The following is a 25,108-nucleotide window of genomic DNA, read 5'->3' on the forward strand; positions in this document are numbered from 1 at the left end:
AAATAATAGAGACACAAATTGTAACATTAAGTTATTTACAAAATCTTACCGACACAAACAAGCTGTAAGTGCTCATATAATGATAATGCAGTTGTTCTCGAAACCTTTATTTACAAAAAAAAAATGGTTTAACAAATAAACATTTGTTTCTTTCATCCTTTAAATGTTTTTCAGTTGATCACTTCATAACTCCAACACAAACAGACTAAAGAGGAAACTGTGGCGTGGGCTCCACGGATCACTAACTTTTGCGTCGGAGCCAGACTGGAAATGAAACAAAACAACAAACACATTTGGAACAATGTATTTTTATTAGATTTTGGCCAGCCTATAGGTCCATGTAAACCTATGGTCATATCATATTTGTTTCCTTCACAAAATAAGAGAAAAAAAAAAATCAGGCAACCATCTATTCATTAGGCAGTATTGCTGATAACTGACGTCTCTGAAGCTGCATTAAATAAAAAGCTGTTAAATGAAAACTCTGCACTAAATGTCCTTTATCCTCTCTCAAAATACTTTCTTCATATACTTTAAAATAACCTTCTGTTAGCAAATGAAAAAATGTCCGGACATTTTCCACATTTGTTTCTTTATACATTAGCACCAAATCTACATGAATCTCACTCTTACTAACAGTTAATCTGAATATGTTGTATTTTATACCTTTGCAGCTTTATTGTTCTCATTCTTTTTTTTTTTCTACAAGTGTAACATCAAAAAACTCTTGGTACCATGTTAAAGCAAAGGTGAAGTACAAAATTACTGAAATTAGCAACAAATAAGCACATTTTTCTAAGCATATAATGATGTTCGGTCATTTACTAATACACAAGCAGCTTTGTATTTTCTTTTTTGCAAGTACAACATCAGTTCTACGTAGTAGCATTATTGCACACAAGCTCTATCTATCTAAAGCAGCACTGATTTCCAACAAGGCAAACTACTGATGTAGTAGCATCATAAATACCCACTGAAAACAACACAGAGCCAACCAAGTTTTGAGATTCACTGAGAGGAAAATTTGTTTGTGGGGATCGGACCATTTTGAACCATCTTCCCCTCTTACTTTGAGCCAAATGCATCCGAGTATTTACTGAATTTGTCACACATAAATGTACTGTTGACCATATCTGACAGTTATAGAGGGGAATTTTGGAAAATGGAAAAGAATATGTAAATTTACATGTGAAAAAAAATGAACAATACATCGTCAGATCATAGCGGCTCTGACCGAACAATGATTCGCAGTATTGTGGCCAAAATAACTTGTGTTTATGTTCATTGCACCACTTCATAGAAGTATCATGAATAGAAAATATACAAACTATGTTAAACTGTACTCAACTCCTCACGTTGCAGTTACAGAATCAATATATTCTTCTATTGCATGTTCAGCAATTTGCACATAACATAGAGGACATACTGCAAAGTAAACAGACTAAAGATCAAATCATAGCCGTGAATAAATGAGGTTTGAATAATGAATAAAGATACAGATAAAGGTATTGAAAAAAATAACATAATTTGATTTTCATGATAACACCTTCTTAAAACTTAATTAAAACAGTGTTTGTGTCAGTATGGTATGGCTTCATCAAAATGTATTTGCAATTTTGAATGCCACCACACCTCACAAAGTAGGCAACCCTGACATTACAAACGTATATGAAATATTTATTCATTTTAAATACATTAAATTAGCCGTCATTTGACTTCACATGTTACTAAACCTTCAAACTGTTTTTAAAATCCGTTCAAACATGTACTTAGTAAACCTTTTGTTTATCCAGGGAAGGTTGACATTTTTTTTTTACTTCACTAAATAACATTTAAATTATAAATAAAATTAGCTCGAGTACATTCAACATATGAACTAGAAATGATGGAGTAGCTCGTCTAGACTCCATGACCACTGACCTCGACTGCGTTCACAGACTGACCGCTAAAGATCTGCACGTCCGAGACCAACTGAATCTCATCTTTCAAAAAAAGAACCACCACAACACTGACATTTCCTCAGCTTTAGCCCCACACTTTGGGGGGGGTAAGACCAGTGTGGCTCCTTTTGAGTTAGTCTACAACAACACAAAGTAAGCTCTTCACTTCAGCCTTTGAGTCACGTTGGCCAAGGCAACAGCAAATGCCTGCACTGCTGAGAAAGGATACTGGAAATCCAGGATATAGGCATTCCCATCGATTCGCCCAAACTGCATCACCTATAAAAGGACAGGAATGAGGAAGACATTTCAGAAAGCATGTATTGACCATCTTGTTTTTTATGAAAAGTCAGAAAATAATGAAAATTGCAGATCACATTTCCCAGAGCCCAAGGAGAGATATTTAAATTGCTTGTTTCGCTATATCAACAGTCCAAAACCCACATAAATGTAAAAATACAAAAATATAAAGGAAAAATATCATTATATTGGAAAGCTAATGAATATTAATGTGTAAAAATTGGAGCCCTGACTGACTGGGGTCAATGTTGTTACCTATATTAGGGAGTAAGAAAATTCAGATATCTGTGATATATAGGTCGAGCCCTAATAAAATACATTGCATGTACATTATTTGTCAGTTGACTAATCAGCTCTACATTCTTTAGGATTTCTTCTCACGTTACCTGTCTACCATCCAGCTCAATTTGAAAGTTCTTTGCTGACTCCTGCGTGACTCGTCCTCCAAAGTCAAGCTGGTAGACCTGGGTGGCTTCGTTCCACAGTGGCTGTTTATTGGCCATGACGTAGACAAATCCTTGGCTTCCCAAACTACGGTCCTCTCTTTCGTTCGCCTTGCGGCACTTGATCTCCTCCAGTTCACTCGCCATGCGCATGCTGCGCTTGTTCTTCCAGCTCTTTTTACTGCTCTGGTTCTGGTTCATGAGCTCATCGCCGCTGATGAACAGCTCTGGCTCGCTCTCTGAACTATCCTGGAACTCGTTTGTGGTCCTGCCCATCTTCTTGGTTTTATTGAGCTGCTCTCTCTGCCCCTTGGGCTTCTTCTTCTCTCTGCTGCCGAGCCTTGGGCTGGAAATGAGAGTGTTGAAGTCAGACAGTGCGCGGCCTTCCTTTCTGGATTTGCCCTCAGAGACGTTGGGCATGTTGGCCTCCTCAGCTCTGCTGTCCAGTCTTTTGCGGCTCTTCTTGTTGAAGCGCTCTGACTCCTGTGGCACGGGGCTTTCATTCAGGGAAGATGGCTCTGGAAAGTTGTTGGCAGACTCTGCTAGATCCTCTGTGGCACTTTTGGATGGTGGTAGCTCAGTAGGTGGAGGAGGGGGAGGGAGAGGGGGTGGAGGAGGCGGCCCAGTAGGAGGAGGTGGGGACAGAATCGGCTTCTCTAAAATCTGATGAGTTTTGGTAGGGAGGGGAGGTGCTGGAGGGTCTTGCATGGGAGGCGGGCACGGGTAAGGGTTCCAAGGGTGAAGGTTGACGGGGTGCAGCTGGAGTCCGGCACATGAGCTGGCTCCTGGGTACATTGGAGGGAGAGGGCAGCATGCCAAGTTAGCTAGATTGGGAGGATATCCCGGTGGCAAGACCAAGTTGGGGTCCTGCTGAGCAAAAGGGACTGAAGTAACCACATCATTAGGGGAGCACTGAGGTGAAGGGTTCTGTAAGGTCTGAAGTGGAGGACCACTGTGACCCACACCCGGAGGAAAAGGCGAGAGGGATATCTGGTAACCTGATGGGAAAGTAAGAGTGCTTGTGCTTGGACTGGTTGGAGGTTTAGTCGTGAGGACAAACGGTAGCCGGGTCACATCCAAGTGCTGAGCTTGACTGATGAGGATAGGAGGCGGTTTATGAGGTCCCGGTGGAGGACCTAACATTGTTTGCTCTGGGGTAAGCCAGAACTCCTCTGTGGTGGAGGTGTCCCACTGATAAGGCGGAGGGCGTTTTACTGTCAAGCTGACATCGCCGAGAGTCAGCTGACGTACAGATTTTTCAAGGTGACACTGCTGATTTAAAGTCTCATCTTCAGTGAAGGCGGAGTTAACATACACTGTTCTGTCCCTGCTGTTATCAACAGCACCCAGCAGACTGTAAGAGGACTGAGAGGCCAGCGGTGACGCACCTTTAGAGTGCACGATGATAGTGCTGTGATGTGCTCCTTTCCCTGGTGGGAAGTCCTGCCTCACCACCGTCCCGCCTGCAATCCCACTACTTGTAGTGCCGCCACCACTAACACTGACACTGGTGCTGCTGTTGTTACTGCTGCACTGTGTGCATGTGTACAATGCAGTGGGCACCCTCTGCTGGTAGCTAAGGGCTAGTGCACTGTTTATTTTAGCCTTGGAGGGAAGGGTTCTTGAGCTCTCCATCATCTGTGGCACTTTAAGTCCCACGTCTCTGCGGTCACGACGTAGAGTGGCATGAATCAGACTGCTATCAATTCTCTGCGGTGGAGGGAGTGTAGCACTCACTTGATTGGCTGGATCTGGGTAAGGAGGAGGGTCTCCACTAGGTATTGAGTATCGAGGGACGGAGAGGCGGCTCAGTGTTGCTGAGCTGTAGGGAAGCTGAATCTTTTTATTCTCTGATGACGTGACTTTGAGCGTGGCCGAGCCGTGGACAGCATATGCATTTTGGTTGCGAATGAGACGCCTCCGTGGCCGACAAACCTCCTCCACATTGCCACTGCTGTCAAAGGTTGTGATCCTTTCATATCCCAGAGGTGTTGGATACTGCAAAGTGACAGGGTGAAGCAAAAATTCATCCTTCTTGAGGCAGGGGTCAGGCGCCAGGACACTTGGGCTGTCACAGTTTGTGACAAGGGTTTGAGGCGTAGTGACGGCTGTAGCAGCTGCTGCAGACGCTACGGTGCCCGGGTATGGAGGAGGAGGATTAGCCTTCCTCATCTGCATCTCCATAGTTCCATCCATGTCAGTGAAGGGGGGTAAAGTCCGTGGCATACTTGGTTTCAGAGTCAGAGTGTGTACATGATCCCCTCTGTTGATTGTAGGCTCAGTGGTGGGAGGAGGAATCTGAGGCAGAGCCAGATGAATCTGTTGTAAAGAAATGGTAGGATAGCCAGTCGGAGGAGGGGGCAGCGACATCTGCATCTTCAGCTGCTGCTGCATTTGTTGGTGCTGCCTCTGCATCTGTTGATGCTGCTGCTGGATCTGCTGGTGCTGCTGCTGGAGCTGCTGTTGCTGCTGCCTCATCTCCTGGATCTGTTGGCGGATCTGCTGCTGCTGCTGCTGCATCTGCTGCTGCTGCTGCTGCATCTGTTCGTGCTGCAGCTGCATCTGTTGCTGCTGCTGCTGGAGCTGATGTTGCTGCTGAAGTTGTTGGGGTGTCACCGGCTGATTTTGATGCATTTGTTGGTGTTGCTGAACCTGTTGTTGATGTTGTTGCTGCTGTTGATGTAGCGCCTGCTGGTGGTGCAGTTGCTGAAGCTGTTGCTGCTGTAATTGCTGTTGCTGCTGCTGTAATTGCTGCTGCTGCTGCTGTAATTGCTGATGTTGCAGCTGCTGCGCTTGGGACTGCAGATGGTGTTGCTGCTGCTGCTGCTGCTGCTGTTGTTGATGATGATGCATTTTCTGCTGCTGCTGCTGCTGCTGCTGTTGGTGCTGCTGCTGCTGCTGCTGCTGCTGCAGCTGCTGTGTTTGCATTTGTTGTGACTGTTTGGACTGCTGTTGGCGAGGCTGCGTTGAATGAGATCGCTGCGGGTGAGGCTGCGGTGGCAGATGGTGAGGTGGCGGTGGAGGAGGAAGAGTACCAGGAAGAAGAGGACCCATCTCCAGCCCATTGAAGATCACCTGACCAGGGTTTGAGTACCTAGTTGGCACTGGGTATGGTGACGCAACTGCATCCTGCCCATGATCGGTCACAGGGACAGAAGCTGCCGCCGCTGCAGCCGCAGCTGCTGCCGTGGCTGTAGGGTTCGTCAGGACGTCGAGCTGAATATTCTGATTGGCCAGAAGTGACTGAACCAAGCCGATGCTCTGAGTTGGAGACATGGCCTGAGCCGGGCTGTGGATGGGAGCGATGGGAATGTTGACAGTACACGGAGGGTTGTCGCCTGCCACTCCAGACGGCCCCATCACTTAGAAAAAATAACACATACAAAAACTGAGTCAGTGCATTGAAACTTAATGAACTGAAATATTGTGAAATATTGTTCTTTCATACCTGGTAAATCATCCTCATCCTCACTGAACACATTGGGGTTAAACACAGGCAGGCTCATAAAGTCATGAGAAATCTTCCGCACTTCTGGAAGGTAGATTGTCATCTGTCTGGGTTGCAGATGAAGCAAACTCGTCTTATAGATGACTGAAACACAGAAGAAAATCACGATGACTGTTTCATCGATCAGCAGAACGGTCCTCGTGATACGTTTGTGTGGCTTTTGCAACATTTACCTGCACCGAGATTGGCGGGGAGAAAAGAGGCGAGTCCAACAATTTTGAATTTCGTCCCCCAGATGTTGGACGTGACTTGAGCAAGGTAGTTGTGCTGTGAGGCAGGAGATATGGAAATGAAAATGAGAGTTATCAGTGTGACAAGGAAATGAATCATCCGCCTACAGGTGTGATATATCAGGTAGTAAGAAACAGAAAATGTTATTAAGAAGTTACATAATAACAAATAGAGGAACATGTACTTTATAGGAACCGTTGCTTATTAAAACATCCACATGAAAATGTATTTAACTTATTGTGAAAAACTGGATTATTTTGACATATGGGACAAAATACCAATTCAGGTACGACAGTATCACGAGCAGGTTTTTACCTCTGTGATCCCATCCATTGAAAACTCTCGACGTGTCAGACTTGGAGACCGAGCTGGAGGCTTCTTTGTTGGCAATCGTGGCGATCGTTGGCCTTCCTGATTGGCACGTGAAAGTTTGGGGGATTTTCTCGATTCCATGTTCAACCTTTGAAACAAAGATTTAAATATTCAATCATCTAGTTCAGGCTTGTTTGACGTGTTAAAAAAAGAGTTCATTTATATAACTCCTGACATGAAGAGCTTGGGTGACCTGTTTCCTCGGGACAACTTTGGTGACTTCTTCCCAACCCACTCATCGCTCAGCTCAATGTCACTGGAGTCAGAGCAGTTGCAGCTGTCAGTGTACGAGATCATGGGATTCACACAAACCTCCTCTGGAAAATAAAATACACAAAACAGAAAAGGGGAGTTTGAGCCCAGTCCTCATTATGGCTTTAAAGCACCCCTGCATTAAGAACATCATTCAAAAGTAAGGTAATGTTAGGTCGGACCACAGGCTAAAGGCAACCCTACTGCAGTCAGGTCATGTACAGGGCTATTTCTGTATCAAGCCTCAGACTGTTACATCAGACCAAAGTAGTCATCACCAGAGTGTATTTGTTGTTGGTTACTCAAGGTGAATGTGATTATCTGGTCATTTTAAAAATGGAGCACAAGTTTAAGAAGATGAACCAGGCACAGATTTTAATTTCAAGATGACAAGAAAATGATTGTTGCTTCTGTATATTCAGCAGTATTTCACTTCACCTCTCTTTGCGAAATAGTCGCTTTTTTGCCAATATTTAGACGAGAAGATGGATACTACTCTCATGTCTGTCCCAGCCGATAAGCAAAGCCTAGCATTAAGAGCGGAAGCAGGGGGAACAGCGAGCCTGCCTCTGTCTGAAATTAAATACACAGTGAAGCAAAATGACGAGAACAAAGAAGGTACAGCATGTTAATTAGTCAATTTGATAGGTGTTATTTTTTACTCAAAAAACATTTCTGACCATATTCACATGGCGGCCATTTTCCTCTGACATTTCAAATGTTGGGATAATGGTTTCCTGCTGTTTTCCAGGATACCAGTCGTATAAACATAGGGAATCTGACACATTGTTATCATTTCACTGCTTCCAACCATTTGAGCTTCCCCCCTGAGTGTGATGTCAAAGGAAAATGGCTGCCATGTGAGTCTATGTGGTTGATCTGAATAATCCACGGACCCCAACTGTTAACAGTTTCTACTGAAACTACTTTCTACCAAAGAAATAGTTCCTATGAAAAGTATAAGGCACTGTAGGGTGTAGGCCCACCTGCTTTGCTGTCTGTTTTTGGATCCATTATGACAAACTCGGGCCGTAGTTTACTGATGCGCCTTCCTTTAAGAATCGGCACCAGTCCTCCTAAATATTCTAGGTAGAGAGTGTAGCAGGGTCCGCCGGCTTCAGGGCTGTCCTCTGCTCGCTTCATGGTGCAGTGGAGCCTCTCATTCCCAGCTGTGGGATAGCTGACAAAGTCACGGATGTTGTTGGGGTCAGGGATTGGGGGCTAGAACAAAGAGAGGAAAAGAGCCGTAGAATTGCTGGATGCTCAAATGAAAACATGTCTCTGTCAGCAGTTTTACATTATAACAGTGAAAGACAAGTTGGTAAGAAGCTGCCTATGACTGCTACTGTACAGAGATTAATGAAGGATCAATGCACCTTGATGGTGGGTATGAAAGCGGTGGTGACATAAGAGCAGAGCAGCGAGGGCATGTTCAGTTTGCCCACATCTTTCTCCTCTCGCAGGGCGCTGGCGATGCCCTGCTGGCATAAAAGCTGGAGGCTGGCGACCCTGTGCTCCACACGCACCACGTACAGCGCTGGTCCACATGCAAGGAACAGACGAGAGTCTCTGTGACCCCAACAGATGGTCGTGATGGGTCTCTGGAAAACAATCAATCACAATCAAGTCCTGCAGTCACTGGCAGTGTAGCCTTCACTCGCTCATATAACGAGGAAATTTCAGCACATCTCTCTCTCACATGACTACAGTACTGATTCATCTGCTGTTAATCTTTTCCAATTCTGTTTTTCTTTTGCATTTCAGACATGGTGTGCATAATTCAGATAATATCAAGGACTATTCTGGGCAACATGGATTGTTTTCACCAACTCAAATCAATAGGTAATTTAAATGCTGGAAGTCTTATGGGTATTGTAATATTTATTTACATTTGTTGTTCAGTTTATATCTACTGCATCCCTCAGTCTATGCAGTACTAACCTGTGCCGGTGTTTCCAAAGTGTAGATGTGTTCTCCTTGGACATTATAGAACTTAACGAGGGCGTTCCTCATGATGGACGCGCAGGCCGACTCTGCAGGAAGCCCGTGTCTCTCCATGCCGGCCACAGCCAGGAGGTCTCCCTGGGAGCACCACTGGGCCTCAACATCTGTGCAAGGAAGGAGTACACAAAATGTGTGTGTTATGGTTCATATGATCAACACAGTTCAAATCATACTTGTGAAACATGGGTTTTTCTACCTTTCAGCCCTGAGCGAATTATGGCAGGAGAGAGGTCATCGTAGTTGTTCATCAAACTGATATCTCCTGATAAGAAGGTGACCGTCAGCAAAGGCTTGACTCTGCGCACTTGGAGGAACAAACAAAAGTAAGTACATTAGCTTTCCACAGCTGACAGAAGGCAGCAGGCTGTCTTATGAGCAGCTGGGGGAACCGTGTTTGTACCTAAAGGCAGAATATTGTCATCCGAGTCGGTGTCGCTCTCTGTGCTGTCCTCCACCAGAAAATCAGGGCAGTTCCAGGACATGCTCACGATCCCATCGGACTCATGTAACAGAACATGGGCAAGCATTCGCCCGTGACAGTCCATCACTATCACCTGACCATCTGCGGTACCAAACAAGACCTGAGGGAGCATTGCACATTACACTTTAATGATGAAAATGCTCTGGAGCATTAAACACTTGGCATACAGTGCTGCAAAGAAGCCCATTACTTAAGTCGTTTTAGCTTGTACTGAGGGAGGCATTTAAAGCAAGGGGAAATCCTCACCCCGATGTAGTTTCCTTTATGTTTTATGAAAGAAAGTTCATCCACATAATGTGTACCTGTTGATCATCGGGTGTCCAGATGCCACATGTGATTTGACTCTCCAGGTTGATCTCGGAGGACCAGTGTCTTTGCCCACTGACCGAGCCAACTAACACAAAGCCGTCCCGGTACGCGATGAGGGCCTGAGTTCCATCATGTGACCAAGTGAAGTCACTCACCTGCGGGAAAGAAATGTTCCCCCATCAAGATGTTTGTATATGTAAAGACTTTTTTCAAGACACAGAAAAAAAGTGTCTACCTGGGCTCCTCTGTCGTTCACCAGCTCTACAGACCATCTTCCTTCATACTGGATCCACACAAATATACCTCCTTCCATATCGCAGGTGGCGAGCTTCTGAAAGGGTTCATTCCAACGCACCAAGACAACCTGCAAAAAAGTGCAAAAACACTTTTACTGTTTTTTGCAAATACAGGTGCCTCTCTGCACAGAGGGACATTCATGATTAATACGCAGCAGGAGCACAATGCTAAAAAAAGCTTTTTTTGTCTGAATGTGATTTCAAAGTCCGCTGCAGTTGGAAGAAGAGTCACATGCAGAGAAAAAAGAGAGATGACGTCGTTTTTATCTGAAATTGCAATTTGGATTTGATGAGCTAAACAATATGCAAGTGTTACACATCTACATGTGCTCTGATTTTATCTCTTCTTTTTACTTATCATCCTATTCATACTGCATACAACAGAACTCAATAAACAGCGATTACTGCACATATTAAACTACATTTCAATATCAGTTTAATTAACCTTTATCTATACTCCATAGACAATTGAAGGATGACCCTCATTTACAATGAGTTCTGTCAGAGAGGGCTCAGAGAAGGAAGGAGATTACTTTAAAGGGGGAAAATGAGAGATTTTTTCAATTAAAAAATATAGAAAATTGAAATGAGAGTGATGGTGCTAGAGTCAAGACCACACCTCGCTGTTGTGTCCTCGCAGGTTAAAATTGATTCTCTGAGGTGTAGTCCTGTCCCTCCTGCAGTGACTCGATGTAAACGTCACCCCAACAACTCCTCTCCCGTTCCCTGTGGCGAGCCAGCCCTCCTCATAGTACCGTCTCCGGCACACCGGCTTGTCCTTTTCGCTCTTGGGGACCCGGCCTTTCCATGAAAGGCAGAGGATGTTGGAGTCACTGCAGAGGATGGGACCATGTTCCACGGCAGCCAACATCCCTACTGAGTGACCAGGCTGGGAGGTAAAAGCGAGAGAGAGAAGCAGAGTTCAAGCTACAATATACAGCTTTTTTGACCTTATCATAAAACCAGATTCAATGCATGTTTGTGTCTGTCTGTGAGCCTAACACTGGCTACTGTTGATGTTCAGGACATTTTGGGATGTACACTGTTGGCTGTGGAAGAGTACAGTGAAACAAAACATCCTGTGGTGAGATTTTTCTGCCAAATAGTCCTTTAAGTGCTAAAAAAACATGTAATTTCACATCTACAGTTCAGTTCTACAATAAAACTGTGATATGATCTAAACACCCACTAAATAGACCTTGTGGTGAGAAAATTCTGTCAATAATAAGACAGATAGCTTTGCTGGTTACCAAGACAGGGCTCATCAAGATGAGTCAGCGATGTGACCAAGTGAAGAGCATAAGATTGGATTTAACATTAAAAGCTTAGGTAACCACCAGAGTAAAGGCAACAGCTACAGTACACACAGATCCAAATGGACCTTACCTTACCGAGCTAGTTCACAGACATCATTAGAGACTGAAACAAGGGGCTTGTGCGCTCTTTCATGTAAATGAGCTTCCCGAATAGAGCTCAACAGTGAATCACTAGATGTGCCCTTATAGCAGTAAAATCACCATGGCTGCCGCTCATAGTGTTCTGGCTGTTGTTCTATTATTCACTGTCTATGGAGCCGCTCCAGATGACATCATCACTTCAGTCTGTCTATTATTTGTACAGATTCACAAACTAAAAACTGAAAATATTATTGAAATATCACATATGTATGCTCAGTTTTAGGGGCCTGCCCAGTACTGGCTTTGTTCACTTAGGTTAGTTTTATCTCAGAGTGAGTGCATCCATTTCCAACCTTGTCTAAATCTGCTGAGACTGGGCTGACACTGCCTGGAAACAAAATGTCCTACAGGGCTCACATGTACACTTTGAAGTAGAGAAAAAGCTACATCTACCAACAGAAATATCTACTGTAAGCAGTCTGTGACTTTCTAGGGATGGCCCAATGGGAGCGCCCACCCTGTCTCCAAACCACCAACCAACACACACACACCCATGTACGCCTCCCAGAGGACATTACTGCAGGGCGCCTTACATATTTTGTTGCAGAGGTGGGATGGTCTGGGTGTTTTTTCAGCAGCACAGATGCGACTGAATGATCATAGAAATATTAAAGGAACATAATAGGAATACTACAGGCAGCAGTGTGTGCCTATGACCCTCACACTCCTCCATGACTAAGCGTTGGTACTTTTGATGTTGATAGGAATATTATTGGAGTACTACAGGCAGTCGAGTGTCTCTATCATCCTCTCGCTCTTCTGCGACTACACGTTTGACTTTGATCATGACGATGGCACGACTCTATATAAAACACAGGCTACAACACAGTATAGTATAAATAGTTTATAGAATAAATTATAGATCCGAGACAAAAGACAGAGAAGGGCGGTACTGAGAGGAAAAGGCCCAATTACAAATCCATGGACAGCGTCGTGGATTGATCAATACACAGCACAGTTCTTACCTCAGTCAGATAAAGGATCAATGAGTCAGACTTACATATTCAACTCAACAACTCTTCTGCCTCTGCACACTCTCTGCCACAGGAAGGACGAGGGGGATGCATTTTAGTGATTTTGCTAACACGGGGAATCAAATCCCCTCGTATCCCCCCTCAAATCGCTGACTCAAACCTTTAAAACTTTTAACAAGAGCTCGAAGGACACTCAATTTTTTGGGCCGATGCTGATGGCAATATCAGCGAGTGAAAAATCCGGACATCGATATAACGGCTGATATGCACAGATTTTTTGTAATGATCCCTCAAGAACTTGAAGGGATGTAATTGAAGCCATTTAGTTTTTTACAGTTATACAATAAACTTAAACTGAAACAGGAAACGTATTGATTATAAATTACCCCAAGCATCTTTATCTGCATCCTAATCTATAATAAGAAAGTTTTCATACAACATATACACCAATAACGATATATCTGTATTTGAGCGTACCAATATAAGCGGATTACATATCGGCCAACCGATATATAATATCATTATATATCTGTCATGCTCTACTTCTGTCAAACAGCTTTGCATTTCTATTCCCCCTGAAGTGGCTTTACGTCGTTGAAAGCATCTTATCTGCTGCCTGACAGTATTCCCTGATCTCCATCTTCTTTTTCCATCTCCTCTTTGCAGCAACATCATGTTTATGAGTGAAGTAGTCAAACTGAGGACTCCATGTCCTCAGCTGCACAATGCCATTAAATATATTCTTCATGTCTTGTGCATCATGTACAGCACACTTCACAATAGATATTCTGACATACTCTGTATCTTTGAAAACCTCTGGATCTCCTCTACAATTTAAGATCTGCAAATCTGGATACATTGTGGCTGCACAGGATGAGTTCATGCAGAATTTCTGACGGTGACAACAATCCAACATACCTCATAGTTCCTGGGCATGTTGAGTTAAAATTCCTCCATTGAAGGTGTCCATATTTCCATTCAGATGATGCACTGAAGGGTAATGGCTGCTCTGCTCTCGGTGCTTACAATAAAATCTAAGGGGAGGTAAAATGCATCATACAGCCAGATGTTGTCCAGCTCTACATCCACTTAATAAATCAAGCGGCTCTGCACTTCAGAGTTTGCCTTGGAAATGATGTGAGGCTTCAGTGGCCCACCCCATGTCTTTTCTTGATGTGGCTCTGGAGAGTTGTGTAATCCTGTTGCAATGGAAAAAAAGAAGGAAAAAGGCGAATAAAATCAACAAGTAAGGTAATCTAAGAGACAGGCAGAGAGAGAGAGAGGGAAAAAAAGGTGGCTCTTGCTTAAAATAGCCGTGTTGTCATTCAGTGCATCAACCTTGAAATTCAGTTTTTCTCAGTCTCTATGCAACAGCATCACTGCATTGGAGATCAGTGCACTCGCTGTCTCCATGGGTACTGATACTGTCCGTGCTTCCTATTTTACGTCAAACAGCAGAGCAGCCAGGGGAGGATGTGAACTCCTCTTTGAATATCTACATGACAAAACAAATGACTGGACGTTTTCTAACGCGGATAATAGGAATATAATTGTCGCATTCTAATCAAACACAGGGTTACAAAAAACAATAATTAGCCTCTGAGGATAAAATTGAAGAATGCAGATGAACAGCATCCATTAAAACTCTAAGACCTGCTATCATCTCCTCTGTGAAGGTCTCTCACTACATCACATCAATTAGATTTCTCATTCAGAGGCGTCTTGCAGCCCATCGGACCGCATGCAGCAGTCTGGATGAGACGATGCTCACCAGACCAATGAGCTGCTGTGATAAATACATGTGTGTAATCATTGAATATGATATACGGACAAACATAATGCAGATGCACGTACCTGACACCGCTATAACAACGTTAATCCAGAGGCAGGCGGCGCACAGTGCGGTCGTGTTGCCGAGCACTCCTCAGCTGGCGCACTTTGGGGTTGTGGCTTTAAAAACGGGTTGCCATGAGGCAGGTAGCACGGAAAATGGACCCCGAACTTCAAAGCCAGTGAAAACGAAAGCACCAATACACATAATGAGCCTGTCAAGAGTCAGTGAAGATAAATATGTACAATTTAACCTTAAATTGATACATTCTGATATGGAGTCTGGTCCACAGGCTACCACACTCAAACAGGGATTCATTTCTGCACCTGAAAAGGGGGTTTCTTTTATAATGGCAACCTCACACGGCGCACCCCATCTTTGTACTGTAAGTTGAAGTGACATCCTGACACAAGACCTTGATGTGATGAATGTCCTGTAATTATTATTAATTAGGTAACTGCTTCATTATAACTTTCCTCCATTTCACATGACATCAGATTCACCCATTTCAGGTCAATAAACTGATTTCTGTTGTTTCTTTTTTTTTACACAAAAAACTACAAGCATACCTGGATAAAATCATCATTAAATCTTTATTGTAGTGTTAGATAATATAACTCTGTGACACACAGTGTTCCCCTCATCCTCATGAGATCGGTCAAATCCACCCTCAAGCTCTCTCTACTGCCAGTGTCTCTACATCATGGTTCATGAGATGCTCTGCAACTGCAATGATCAGTTGATTAATCATCAAACAGTCATTTTTCAAGCAAAAATGCCAAACTCTTGCTTGGTACATCTTGCCCAGTAGAATGATTTGCTGCTTGTCTGTATTTTACATTATTAAAATTGAATATCTTTGAGTTTAGCACAAAACAATTTGAAGGAGTCCCCTTATTTTGTAACACTCTGTAAAGAAAACAACTGTTGTTTTAATGAAGAGACTAACATGCAAATGAATCAATTAGTTGCACCACTAATGCATATCTCGCAATATAATACTGAGCTCAGACTTGATGGCTGTGGAAGCATCTTTTTGCTGTAAAGGACACAATGCTTTAAGACTTAAAAGTGTCAGAGAAGGTCTGAAAGTCTGTCCCTAGAGAGCAGAAAACAGCCAGAAAGTCCAGTGTAATCCTACAGTGTTCTCCTTTTTCAGTTCTTGTTTTATTAAGACTCAAGTGCAAGTCTCTTCAAAGGCATGGATGACACTGTCATATGCAGGAGGGGGAGTCTGTGAGGGGAGGAAACCTTTAAGTCCATTGCCACCCAACCAGAATGAGTGCCTCTTGTTTGGCACCAGGGATGCTGAATCCAATGAGGTTGAAGCTGCTGTGTCCTCGGGCATGTTGACCTGAGTGTCCTCTCCCATGTCCAGGCCAGCCTTGCTTCTCTTTGGCACCGGGCGGAAGGTGGAGGTCTCTAAGCCTGGCTTGCTCCCCAGAGGGCCCACTGGCTCCAGAGAGGGCTGCCTGTAGACGCTCAGGAAAGTGCTTCTGTAGAGCCCCATCTGGCTGCTCGCAGGGTTGTTTGTTTGTGAAGTGCCAGATCTCTTTTTGGAGCGCTGGGTGATCCTGGCGGTGGCCCTGCGCCTGGATGCCCAGGTCAACAGCACATAGACCAAAGCACCCAGCAGCAGGCCAACAAGCACAGATAAACAGAAGGCTAGAATCATATCGCCTGGAAAGGAGGAAATCAATGCAGAGTGTCAGAAAAGGGGAAGTACTCAGGGATCAAAATAATGACTGGAAATGTTTGGTAGAACGTGAGGCAGGATGCGTCGTGTTGTTCTAAAAATGGGGGAAGATTATTTCCCCAGATGGATGTTTTCTGCTGCATTTCAGGTTAGAAATACAAAATCTTATTAGCATAGACGAGGAGCAGTTGCACCAGCCTAAGAAAATGCATCCCATATGTGCCAGATTTGTTCCAGAAAGTTTTGCTCTGTGTATTGATTTTTCTATTGCTGCTATACTGGGCTCAACGTTATATAAAATCTTACATCACACCTGCATGTGGGTTCACTGTCTATGTATCATTGCACTGAAGAACAGACTGACCGTACCATTGGCGTGAAGCATCAAAAAATAACTTGATTTGTCACGTTGTTCCTGAAATGAGGCCGTACAGGACTGTATGTCGACTGCAAAAGTTTACTGATTTCTAACTTAAAGTTTGGTCAGGTAAGTTCATATGCACCTTTCCACAACAAGGCAATTCAAAGTTCAATACACAAGGACTAAGATAAGATGTAAAAGTAAAATGATGATTTTAAAAGAATAATTTAAAGGTGCAATATGTAAGAAATGGCCCCCTCCAACTTTCAAAAACTCCTATTTATTCACATTCGGTAGATAAAATAAGTTTTTAACATTTCAACCAATATTCTGACATATTTCAACTTTAGGCAGAAATGAAAAAATAGGATATATTGAGTAAAACTGAAAACACAATGTTACAGTGTCTGTACAGTGGAAAGACACATATAAATAGCTCCAAAGTTAACTTAATAAAAGGTAGTGGCAAACAGGAAGGTTTTAGAAGAACTGACAATTGTTTTCTGATGTTTTTTTTCTAATATGTGGTTCATACTAATTGTTTTGATGCTGCAGATAATACTAGTCGACCAGAGTGGTCTGGGGGGTGTATTTTTACATTTTAATTTAATACATTTTGGCCCCTCAACTTATTGAGTGGCTATTCAGAGCTCATTTGTCAATTTTCGCAATGCAGAGACATCAGTCTAAAAATAAATGTGTGTTTCAGTTGCAGTTCCAGAGACGAACATATTTCTACACTATAAATAATCTTGGGCTGTTGAACTTAAAGGGGCTGTGAAAGTCGGTCATTAGTTTACGTTAGCAGACTCCATTTCTAAACTAACGTTAGCTGCTGTTGCTCTCTGTTAGTAGAATGGAGAGAGGCACTGAGACGAGGCACACGAGAATGTGCATAACGTCACAACCAACATTAGTCCTTCATAAAGAAATCCACAGCCCAGCAGCATTTAATAACTTCTACGAACATTGTTCACAGGCTTGTACAGGCAACCAAAAGAGATGGGAAGGTTTCATTTGTCACGTCACGTTACAATCTGCCCACATATGAACAATAAATAAGTGATTAATCCATGTAAACTGCTACAAACTGTTACGTGGAGCCCCTTTTTGTAAGAACTGAGAGTTTTGTTCCTTGATTTGTTTTCCTAATACATAATAGTCTACATAAGAAATAAACCGAAAGAGAAAGCATTTCAACTTGGTCATTCTGTCTCCTGTTATAAAATCACACATCTAGTTATTTGATTTATTCACACATTGCCTCAACATGACAGACAAAACTTTGCATTAAATGTGACCCTTTACACTGAACTTAAAGACTTAAAGGCACTGTTTTAGGCAAGTTATTTCTAAGTGTAAGCCAGTTACAGAGATGAAACAGACAGTTATGTGAAAATGTAATTTGTTGTATCAATTTAAGAACTATCACACCTGAATTCCACAGTAATGCTACTCTTACACCCTAGCTTTCACAGGAAACAACTAGATATACACTCACCAAAATTAAATGATTGAAGTATCTCCGACATGGGATGTGTTTCATTATGTGCCATAATTCCACCGACTGATTCCACACGGACTCTGAGCAGACAGAGGAACACTGAGCTTTTTCTGAGAGGCTTTTTGCTTTTTTTTTCTCTCTACAGTGTTTGGTGTGGCGGAAACTTTGCTGTCATGCTTCCTTCCCTCTCTGGCTTTAAAATTAGCAAATGCATTGCTTATCTGTGTGGGACATAGCACTGGGAAACAGGGTTGTTTCCTTTTGCATCATTTCCTTAGGATCAATACTTTCCAACAATGGCTTTATTGGCTTAGGAAAAGGCATGTTTCGTGTGTTTTCTTGCAACTTTGCTACGCATAGGTTCTTGATACACGGTTAAATAAAATGAAATCAGAACCATCAAAAATACAACCATATGTATGACGTAAAAGGTGTTGGCAATGTTTCCAAGTGTCTTGACAGGGTTCTGGATAATCTAAACTGAAAATTAAAATCCAACCACCCACTAGAGAGTCTGCAGTCTATCATGCTCAGAGTCTCTATGGGGATTTCCTTCAATTGTTGCACTGTTCCCAACTCACTTCTGCCCTCAGAGTCTTCAGGCTGACCTTCCCACACGCCAGCCTCCTGCAGCTCAACAGCTGATACATACACAGGTACAATTATTCCCTCTGAAATATTTATACATCTTTATAAGCAGAAACACTTTTCTAGGATTGAACTTTCCAAAAACCCCAAGGTACAGGCCAAGGAAGGTTTTATGAAAGGAAAAAGTCCCAGGAAATTCAATTAAGACATTCATTGCTCAACTATGTCCAGCAGATGGTGCCACAGTACTTTCAATGAAGAGTCTGATGGGAAGCTGCAGCTTTGAGCACTGTCACGGTCTCTGTGATCTGCATAATAAAATAGCCTGGAGGTTTCCCAGAAACATCATACAAGAAATGTATTAATCCAGCTGCAGGCTTATAAGGGTTTCATTTAAATTGAGTTATTTAAGTTTTCTAATTGACCATTTAAGTGTGGGGGAGCAGGTTTAAAACTGAGGTTGGAGGTTTAAATGCTGGACCAGTGGACTGCTTCTTAAAACCTGGTGCCTTCATTTTCATTTTGGGGTGAACTGTTCCTTTATGACTGTAAAATTGCTGGAGTCACCCTTTAACAAAGGGGACTGTGGTCCAGATGGTGGGCAGCCCCTCCTGATTAATTAACGACCAAGCTAAAAAGACAAAGACTGTTACGCTGGAGTAAGTTTTCACACAGCCTGACAACCCAAAACCTGCTCTTATTTATGGCTTGTACTTGATCAATAAAGTATTTAGGATATTAGCTAACTATTAGCTAGCTACACTGACAGTAAGGTCAGTCACTGTGAAGGGCCACAAACAAACTTTGGGAGTGAGATGGAGGGGGGGATACCCAGAATTCCTCTCTCTTCAGCCAAAGAATGAACCCCTTTGTCCCTAAAAATGAGGAGGACAGGAACTACACCACACATTTCCTCCTCCACCTCTAGTTTGTGTAGTTTGCTGCCAGAAGCCCTTGTTGTTGTTGTTGTTGTTGTTGTTGATCATCATCTTCTTCTTCTTCATCATCATCTTCTCTTTCTTCTTCTTCTTCTCTTCTTCTTCTTCTTCTTCTTCTTCTTCTGCACCACCCATGCTTCACGCTCACCGTTACCATAGGCAACAGGGGAACACACACACACACACACCGAGACACTTCCTGTGTCAACTTCTCAGTCTCTGCTGTCCCGAAAGTGGTAAGACAAAATGTCGCTTTAAATGTCACTGATAGTCTGATGTTTGCCTGTCGGTTGTTAGGCTCGTGTTTACTGAAGCGTTAGCTGTTTCTGACGCATTTAAGCTAGTTTGTTGTCTGAGTTTGTGGCGCTTCAGTGACTTCCTCTCGCGTTGAACTGACTGCTGGTGATAGTGGCACCTTGCCTCCACACCATTCAGTCCACAACTTTGATAAGTAGTAGTTAAGTGTTAAATAACTTGTTTTGATGGTAATATAATATCTGCATTACATGCATGAATAAGATGAACCCGTTGGAGGGAAAATGTTGTGCAAAGCTAGCTAACTTTTACACTTCTTGGGGCTAATTCAGACATTTTCACACTTCCCTTTTTGACTGTCATTAAATGCAAATGTGCTTGTAAGTAGTATGCACATTGTAAGTAGTATGCACTCAGACGATAAACAGTTTCACTCACATTTATATGTAGTCATTTACTAAACATTTCACAATTGTCCAGGTTTTGCCTGCAAATGATAAGTTTGTGATTATGGTCTCTTATCTTCTGTCATCTTTGTGCAGCCGCATGTCTCTATATTTGTGTCTTCCTGTTAATTTCTTCTTGGCGCTCATTGAGAGATAATGACAGCTAGGGTATTGCAGTTATTGACACAGACATTGAAATGGTGACATGAGTCATGATTAGCTGGAATGATACTTCTGATGATGTGACATTTGTTGGAGTCTGTACCAAACAAACATGCTTTCTTATCTCTGGAGAACAAGATTTCTCAGGCCAGTGCATCTCTGCAGCACTACAGTACTTTGTTATAATGCTGTTTTGTCACACATAAGTGGATATTCACTTGGCCATTGTGGTATTTTGATAATATTGCCATTAATTGTGCAGCCCTAAGGACAATCAAATTCAGTCAAATCCCTTATATCTGTCAGTGTACTTGGTCAAGCCAATGAAGTTGATTCTGAATATGTAAAAAGTATCTTATTTGCCATGTAAGCAATCAATTGATTTATATGGGAAATCATTTATAGTCTTAATTTGTGTGATTTGCCTGTTTTCCAGCACTCATAGCTTTTGAGATTTGGATGAAGACATTTTGTGATAAAAGGAGGAAAAGTGCAGCTGGGTAATCTTGTAGGCGTGCAACATGAGCATGAACAAGTTAAACAGTTAAGTAAGTTCTTGACAGTAGGTGTGGCCTCATTTGAAACCCTCTTGACATACACTTCTCTTCTGCAGGCAATGAATGGAAGAAGTGCTTCCATTGGACAGTAAACCTGCTTGTCCCTGCATGAAACCTGAGATTCAATTGGACCTGGTCCTGCAGTGAAACTAGAAAGAGAGAGAGAGAGGAGCAGAGAGAGGGAGGGGCAGAGGGGATGTCCCACTCAGGACAGTTGTGAAGGTTCTTCTTCTCCCAACATCAGTGACACACCTTGTCATTACAGCTGCGGCGAGACAACATGGCCTCTCCAAGGCACTTGGGCCGCACGTCTGTGGACATCGCTAATGTGATGCAAAAACTGCAGGGTAAGTGTCACTCTTTAGCTCAGCTGGCTTACGGAGAAAACATTCTCTCCTCCTGCGCTGCTGCACAGTAACATTGTGCTGATTCAATGCCTGGGCTGCGTGCCCATCTGAAGTTTGCCAGCTCTTGCAAGGGAGGATGCTCACATGCTTACACACACACGCCCACACACACACTTACTCACATAGCAGAATTAAGGCACACAATTGGAAGATGTATCATTTAAATTAAGTTTTTCCCTCAATGTGATTATGATCATGGGTGCCTCATTTTTATCATCTCTCTGCAGCGTGTTGCGGTTAAAACTTAATGCAGAAAATTAGCAAAATAAAGGATGGTTTTGTTTTCATAACTGGCTTGTTCTGTAGCCTTTGAGAACATAGTATAATCAAACTTGAATTTAGTTTAATTTGATTTAAATATGCACATGGTCTCTTCTGTTTTTTCCAAAGAAGCACATAATCTCATTCGGAATAATGAAATCATTTCTTATGATATCTTGTGACCAAACCACAAAAAGGTACTATATTGTGTGGTGGCCTGGATGGTGTAATTAAGAAGGTATTTAGAGGAAAAGGAATTATTTTATTCAGTGATATACTGTGCAACTCCTGATCTCAAGACATGGATCAGGGCTCTGGTTTGTCTTCATATTTTTAAATCCAATTTTCCTGTCAAAAATAGTAAGCCTCATTAGTTGCAAAGAGGCATGCATTTTCATGTCATTACATTATTCAAGTAGTTGTCTTTAGCCAGTAAAAATAACTTTTGGGACACATATAATTTTTCCCAGGAATAGACTAATCTTTGCCCTTTTGTTTAATCACTTCTGAGAAAGAGATCTTTTCATCCGAGTCGTTGGTTAAAAGGTAGCTCCTTCATTTCATTACTTTTTCTGAGGCGGGCCAGGGATCAGTAGGAACATTTAATCTGGTCTTGACATGGAATACTGAGTCAAAACAACCGCGGCTTCATGAATGCACAGACAATGCACTGAACAAGACTAAAACCTGACACCCTGTCTGCCCTTGGTGAAGAGCAGATCGATAGCAGGAGTCTCTTTTTGTTGGTGTCCCCCTTTGTTGCAAGGGCATTGGGCCACTACCATCACTGACAAGTTTGGTCGATTCTGGCAGCCGCTTTGGCTCGGTTCACATGTATTTCTGGACGTACAGTATACCAGGAAACTTAACACCTTACGGCTAGTTACCATAGCGACTGTTATGAAACATTTTCTGTGGTTGTGCCAGTGCTGCCCAGTTCCTGCTCTAGAAAGACCAAGTTTCCTGTGAACGCTATTTCCATTCACTTCCTATTAATGCATATTCTCACCGCAATGAGATTGAAATGTGTCATGAAAAAAACACCTGCCGTGAGGGTTTTATCTATTTGTTTTAAACACCCATATACCGGCTCAGACATGCTCTAACACAAAATGAATTAATGCATGTTTAAATCTCTCTAAGTAGATACTTTCTGTTGTTATTGATGTATAGTGTAAGTCATAAACACTAACTAAACTTCATTCAAAATTCAATGGGCTGGGGGATATAGCATTAAACTCCTATCACGATATTCTTATGCTATATCGTGATACACAATGTATATCATGATTTTTCGCTATTATTTAAACTATATAAGCATTGACGAAACATCATAACCATGTTTATTGTGAGATTATAAGACATTTATTAAGCACTTACACATAAGAAACTTGATGACATTAGAAACTGCTTAAGAACATAAAAAGAATCCTTTCGAGTTTTATAATAACATAACAAACACATTTACTGAGTTGTTAAACCTTTACTAAACTTTTTTATTGATTTACCTAGATGATGGCATACTTTACTATGTATTTATTATCAGTTAACACTGCACTCATTGACATTTAACTGTGCTTTTTGCAGCTAGCGAATGTAAACCAATAATGACGCCTTATTATAAGGATCTTAGAAGGACGCCTATTGCAAGGACCTTCCTATAAAGCATTACCCAGTATCAAAATTGCGACAGTTTTGTAGCGATGACTATTGGTATTTTAATAAATAATTTCCAATAAGATAGATAAAATTACTAAGTGGGTAAAGGCAAATATTAAAACAAGTAGAACAGTCATCAGTCAGGAAAAGACATCACTTACGCCTTATCATGATTAACAATATCCCAAATTTACGATGATATCCAGTCTCATGTCACGAAAACGATATAATATCTTTATATCGCCCAGCCTTAGAATTCAAAGTGATGTTATAATTTCATGTAACTTTCTGATGTGTCATACAAACACAGAAAAAACAGTTATCTTTATTACTATCTTGAGGAAATTCCCCTGAACGTTGCACAAATGGCTTAATCTGCAATGCAAAGTGCCAGCCTGTTGCGTGTTTCATGTCAGGAAGTGGAATTTGGTGTCAGGTCACATCTGGAAGACATAATAGTGCCAGTGGTTATAGGTGCTCTGTAGGTGGCGGGCAGCAACGTAGTCTGGGCTTTTTTTTCACTAGTGATCAAACGCCGCTTCCTGTCGTTAAAGGCATCCTGCAAAGACTCTCTTTGACTTGAGCAATGGTCCATCTGGGTGGATGAATTATTGACACCCGAAAATATGTAGTCTTGTGAATGCACACTGATTATCTTGCTGGTATTTAGTATTAAAGCAGATAAATGAAGAAATCTCTGTTTGTCTGTTTGATTTCAGCGCCATACAATCATAGTATACCAACATCTCATGGCCTTAAATGCCCTCAGGGTACCATAAGCCTGTAAGTTCCTGGTGGGGTGTGCATGACAAGCGTGTTGCTCTCTTTATGCCTTGGCTCCTCTTGTGGGTTTCATGTGGGTTTCACTCTTGTGGAGACTGTGTGTCAAACAGGATATGATGAAATACAGTTGCTGAAGAGTTTGTGGTGACGTCTAATAGTGTGATGAATCCTCTTCCTGGGTACATACTGACAGATATAAGCCTATTAATATAGCTTTTTTTAAAAATGCATAATCACTTTTTCAAGTTTGTCTCTGATCTTTGGCTATTAAATGTAAAAGGTTACATGTTTTTTTGGCCTCTTTGCTTGCTGTATAAATAATCAAGTGACATAATATTAAGGTGAAAATCATTAGAGAGAAGGTCTCATTTTTCATGTCACATTACAATTTGCTCACATATGGGCAATAAAAAAGTGATTAATACATGAAGATAGATACAAATTGTAACATAGAGCTCCTTTAAATCGATATAAAACTGAGACACAGGCAATCCTTATATTTAAGAAAATGCTAGAAACGATCAATCAGTCATCATAAAAGTTCAATTAAGGAATTTAGTTGTTAATTTTCAGTCAATAGATCAATTGATTAAGGGGTCAGTATTGTAGAAAGTAAAATTTCCTGTCTTATCTTTTATTATAAAGCGAGGCTGGATGCTATATAGCTATTGTGAAAGTATCAAAACACCTAAATCGACGCTATTTGCATAGTGCCATCAATATTCAGAAACTGCCCCTACAAACAGGACTTACGTCAGGTTGTGGTGTCACTGCTATACAGTCACTGTTTCTCAGCAATGCCGCCGGAGTGGTCTTGGTTGCAAAAACACTGGCAGAGCTGATTAGGTGGACAATGCCTGCTCAGGCCTGTGAGAGCTTACCAATAAGATGAGACTGGGCGTTTTGGGAGGGGGGTCCTTAAAGATGCAGGCAGAGACAGAGGGTGAACGGACGTGGACAGTATGAGAATAATAATGTGTTTTTTGAACATTAAAGCTTGTTTTTCTTGCAAATAAAGGAAAAAAAATGAATCTGAAAATAAGCATAATATGGGACCTTTACTCGATTGTTTCAGCTCTTAAGGTCATGCTTT

At 42.1% G+C, this 25,108-nt stretch overlaps 2 protein-coding genes across 2 annotated transcripts; both read right to left on the bottom strand.

Annotated features, from left to right (window-relative positions):
* Positions 1–327: 327 nt before the first annotated feature.
* tulp4b (TUB like protein 4b) lies at positions 328–11,007 on the bottom strand. Its single transcript, XM_073483106.1, has 16 exons — positions 10,756–11,007; positions 10,076–10,204; positions 9,834–9,995; positions 9,412–9,631; positions 9,247–9,354; positions 8,988–9,154; positions 8,423–8,647; positions 8,033–8,267; positions 6,970–7,111; positions 6,738–6,882; positions 6,365–6,458; positions 6,132–6,275; positions 5,618–6,045; positions 4,192–5,245; positions 2,627–4,113; positions 328–2,219 (listed from the first exon to the last, which is right to left on the bottom strand). The coding sequence occupies exons 1-16, from the start codon at positions 11,005–11,007 to the stop codon at positions 2,103–2,105; spliced, it is 5,109 nt and encodes a 1,702-aa protein (XP_073339207.1). The 3' UTR covers positions 328–2,102.
* A 3,965-nt stretch (positions 11,008–14,972) lies between these two features.
* myct1b (myc target 1b) lies at positions 14,973–18,038 on the bottom strand. Its single transcript, XM_073483908.1, has 2 exons — positions 17,957–18,038; positions 14,973–16,078 (listed from the first exon to the last, which is right to left on the bottom strand). The coding sequence occupies exons 1-2, from the start codon at positions 18,009–18,011 to the stop codon at positions 15,576–15,578; spliced, it is 558 nt and encodes a 185-aa protein (XP_073340009.1). The 5' UTR covers positions 18,012–18,038; the 3' UTR covers positions 14,973–15,575.
* Positions 18,039–25,108: the final 7,070 nt, after the last annotated feature.

Source organism: Pagrus major, chromosome 16, assembly GCF_040436345.1.
Source record: "Pagrus major chromosome 16, Pma_NU_1.0".
Classification (NCBI taxonomy): Eukaryota; Metazoa; Chordata; class Actinopteri; order Spariformes; family Sparidae; genus Pagrus; species Pagrus major.

Bases quoted from the DNA above. Each gene is read 5' to 3' on its own strand.
- tulp4b (XM_073483106.1), bottom strand. From the start codon at position 11,007: ATGTTGGCTGCCGTGGAACATGGTCCCATCCTCTGCAGTGACTCCAAC. The intron at 6,276-6,364 runs GTAAATGTTGCA...TCTGTGTTTCAG, and splicing joins CCCCGCCAATCTCGGTGCAG to TCATCTATAAGACGAGTTTG. The intron at 5,246-5,617 runs CAACAAATGCAA...CAGCAGCAACAG, and splicing joins AACAGCAGTCCAAACAGTCA to ATGCAGCTGCAGCACGAACA.
- myct1b (XM_073483908.1), bottom strand. From the start codon at position 18,011: ATGGCACATAATGAAACACATCCCATGTCGGAGATACTTCAATCATTT. The intron at 16,079-17,956 runs GTGAGTGTATAT...CCTCCTTTCCAG, and splicing joins ACTTCAATCATTTAATTTTG to GCGATATGATTCTAGCCTTC.